The sequence below is a fragment of the Ipomoea nil genome, unplaced genomic scaffold (genome assembly GCF_001879475.1).
Source record: "Ipomoea nil cultivar Tokyo-kokei standard unplaced genomic scaffold, Asagao_1.1 scaffold1102, whole genome shotgun sequence".
Taxonomy (NCBI): domain Eukaryota; kingdom Viridiplantae; phylum Streptophyta; class Magnoliopsida; order Solanales; family Convolvulaceae; genus Ipomoea; species Ipomoea nil.
The window spans coordinates 307,710-309,687 of record NW_017617530.1 but is presented as its reverse complement, the minus strand read 5'-3'; the positions used below and the strand labels follow the sequence as shown (position 1 = coordinate 309,687).

The window sequence follows — 1,978 nt, the reverse complement described above, 5'->3', positions numbered from 1 at the left end:
ACTTTGACAAAACACTTTGAGTCAACAGAGACAAATGGTCGGATCTCGGCAGCGGTAGTATGGGAATTATGCTCAAAGTGGATAGATCCCTTGTACGCACCGTTATTTAGTTATGTCTGTTGAGCCATTTAATCACCCTAATTTACATTCTCTCAAATGCTCTGTCGGGTCGAGTGTGGAGTCCGCCTTTGGGTTATGGATTCAATAGGAGAAGAAGAAGGATAAAATGAAACCTCACTCACATGCAACGGTTTCCTCTTATATTAGCACTACCCAACTCAGTCTTATCTTACAGCTGACCCCATCATATCCCAATTCACTCTTATGAACACTCTATATATAGCCCTCCCTACCATGCTTATACGCAACTTCAATCCAATTCATTCGATCTTCATAATTTACCATTCCAGAAAATTAAGAAATACAAAAAGATCATGGCAAAGTCATTTAGCAGAGCAAATGGGAAGAGAAAGAGTGGCATGAACCTCAAGGCAGTGGTAGAAAAGCTTCAAAAGAGTTTTCTACTGGGCAAGAGGTCAGTGCAGGCGAATCATCTCTATGATGAGTTTGAGGAGTCCAAGGATGTTCCTAGTGACGTTAAAGCAGGGCATTTCGCGGTAATGGCGGTGGACGATGATGAGAGGCGGCTTAAGAGATTCATCGTTCCGCTGAGTTGTTTGAGGAATCCTTGTTTCTTAAGGCTGCTGGAAAAAGGTGCAGAGGAGTATGGGTTTGAACATGAAGGTGCACTCATGCTTCCTTGCAGGCCAAGTGAGTTGGAGAACATTATTGCCAAGCAATGTCGTAATGGAGAAGCAGATTATTGGAGTTCTCCTGCAAGTCAAGAGCTCTATGTTTGAATGAATTAAATATGGAGATGTTTGTAGAGATTATATTGTTCTGTTTCATTCTTTAATAGTTAATTAATAAAATTCAATTTTTATCAATGCTTCAATTATTATCAGTGTTTAATAAGTCTACCACTCCTACCTGAAGTGACACTCAAAGTGAAATCTGTAGGTGTTGAATGATCATGAGTCCATATACAAAAATAGTATATATATAAAATCAACCAACCTTGGTACGAAATAAAAGGAACCGAAATTATTTATAAAAAAAAAATAAATAAATAAAGGCAAAAGAGGAATTTCAAACATGAGGTTATAAACTCAAAGAAAGCAGGGACAAATATATATATATATATATATATATATATATATATATATATATAATGAAATTTAATTTTTAGAAAATTAATTTCAACCAACCTGGGTATGAAACCAAAGGAACCAGAATTATTTATAAAAATAAATAAATAAAGACAAAAAAGAAATTTCAAACATAAGGTTATAAACTAAACGAAAGCAAGGACAAATCCAAATCATGTGTTAATCAAAGGAATTTCAAACATGAGGTTATAAACTAAACGAAAGCAAGGACAAATTCAAATCGTCTGTGTGACACACACTTTCTTTGACCAGAGCATTTTGCAATTTGTACACTCCACGCATGAGAGAGAACTTCTATACTATACAATTAAACATGCTTTTAAGAGACTCTTGTATATATAGTGGTGCAAACTCACTTCTCAATTTTTCTTTCACCCATTATCCATTTTGAACGTAGAATATATCAATTCCCTCGTTTCACTACGAAGAACCCAAATCCACTTTGACCCGATACAAATCAAAAGTGGATCCTACATATATTTGTACCACAAAATAACCACTTTATATGCCATTATGCTAAATCCACTCATCTTGTGACTCTAATCCTCAATAGAACTTTAGAACGTTATGATTATCAGGCAAATTACTCATCATCTTGGCTGGAGTTATTTTCATATATAGTCAACCTAGTTTTACATAAAGAGACCTAGCAACTTATTATGACTTGTTTTATTTAGACCAAATCCAACCCAAAACACTATTACACCAAATGTCACATCAGAAAGAAATATTCTCATACCAAATTTTAT

At 34.8% G+C, this 1,978-nt stretch overlaps 1 protein-coding gene across 1 annotated transcript; it reads left to right on the top strand.

Moving 5' to 3' along the window:
- The first annotated feature begins 397 nt into the window (after window positions 1-397).
- On the top strand, window positions 398-860 carry LOC109183299 (auxin-responsive protein SAUR50-like). The gene has a single exon (XM_019333392.1). The coding sequence runs from the start codon at window positions 435-437 to the stop codon at window positions 858-860; it is 426 nt and encodes a 141-aa protein (XP_019188937.1). The 5' UTR covers window positions 398-434.
- The last annotated feature ends 1,118 nt before the right edge of the window (window positions 861-1,978 follow it).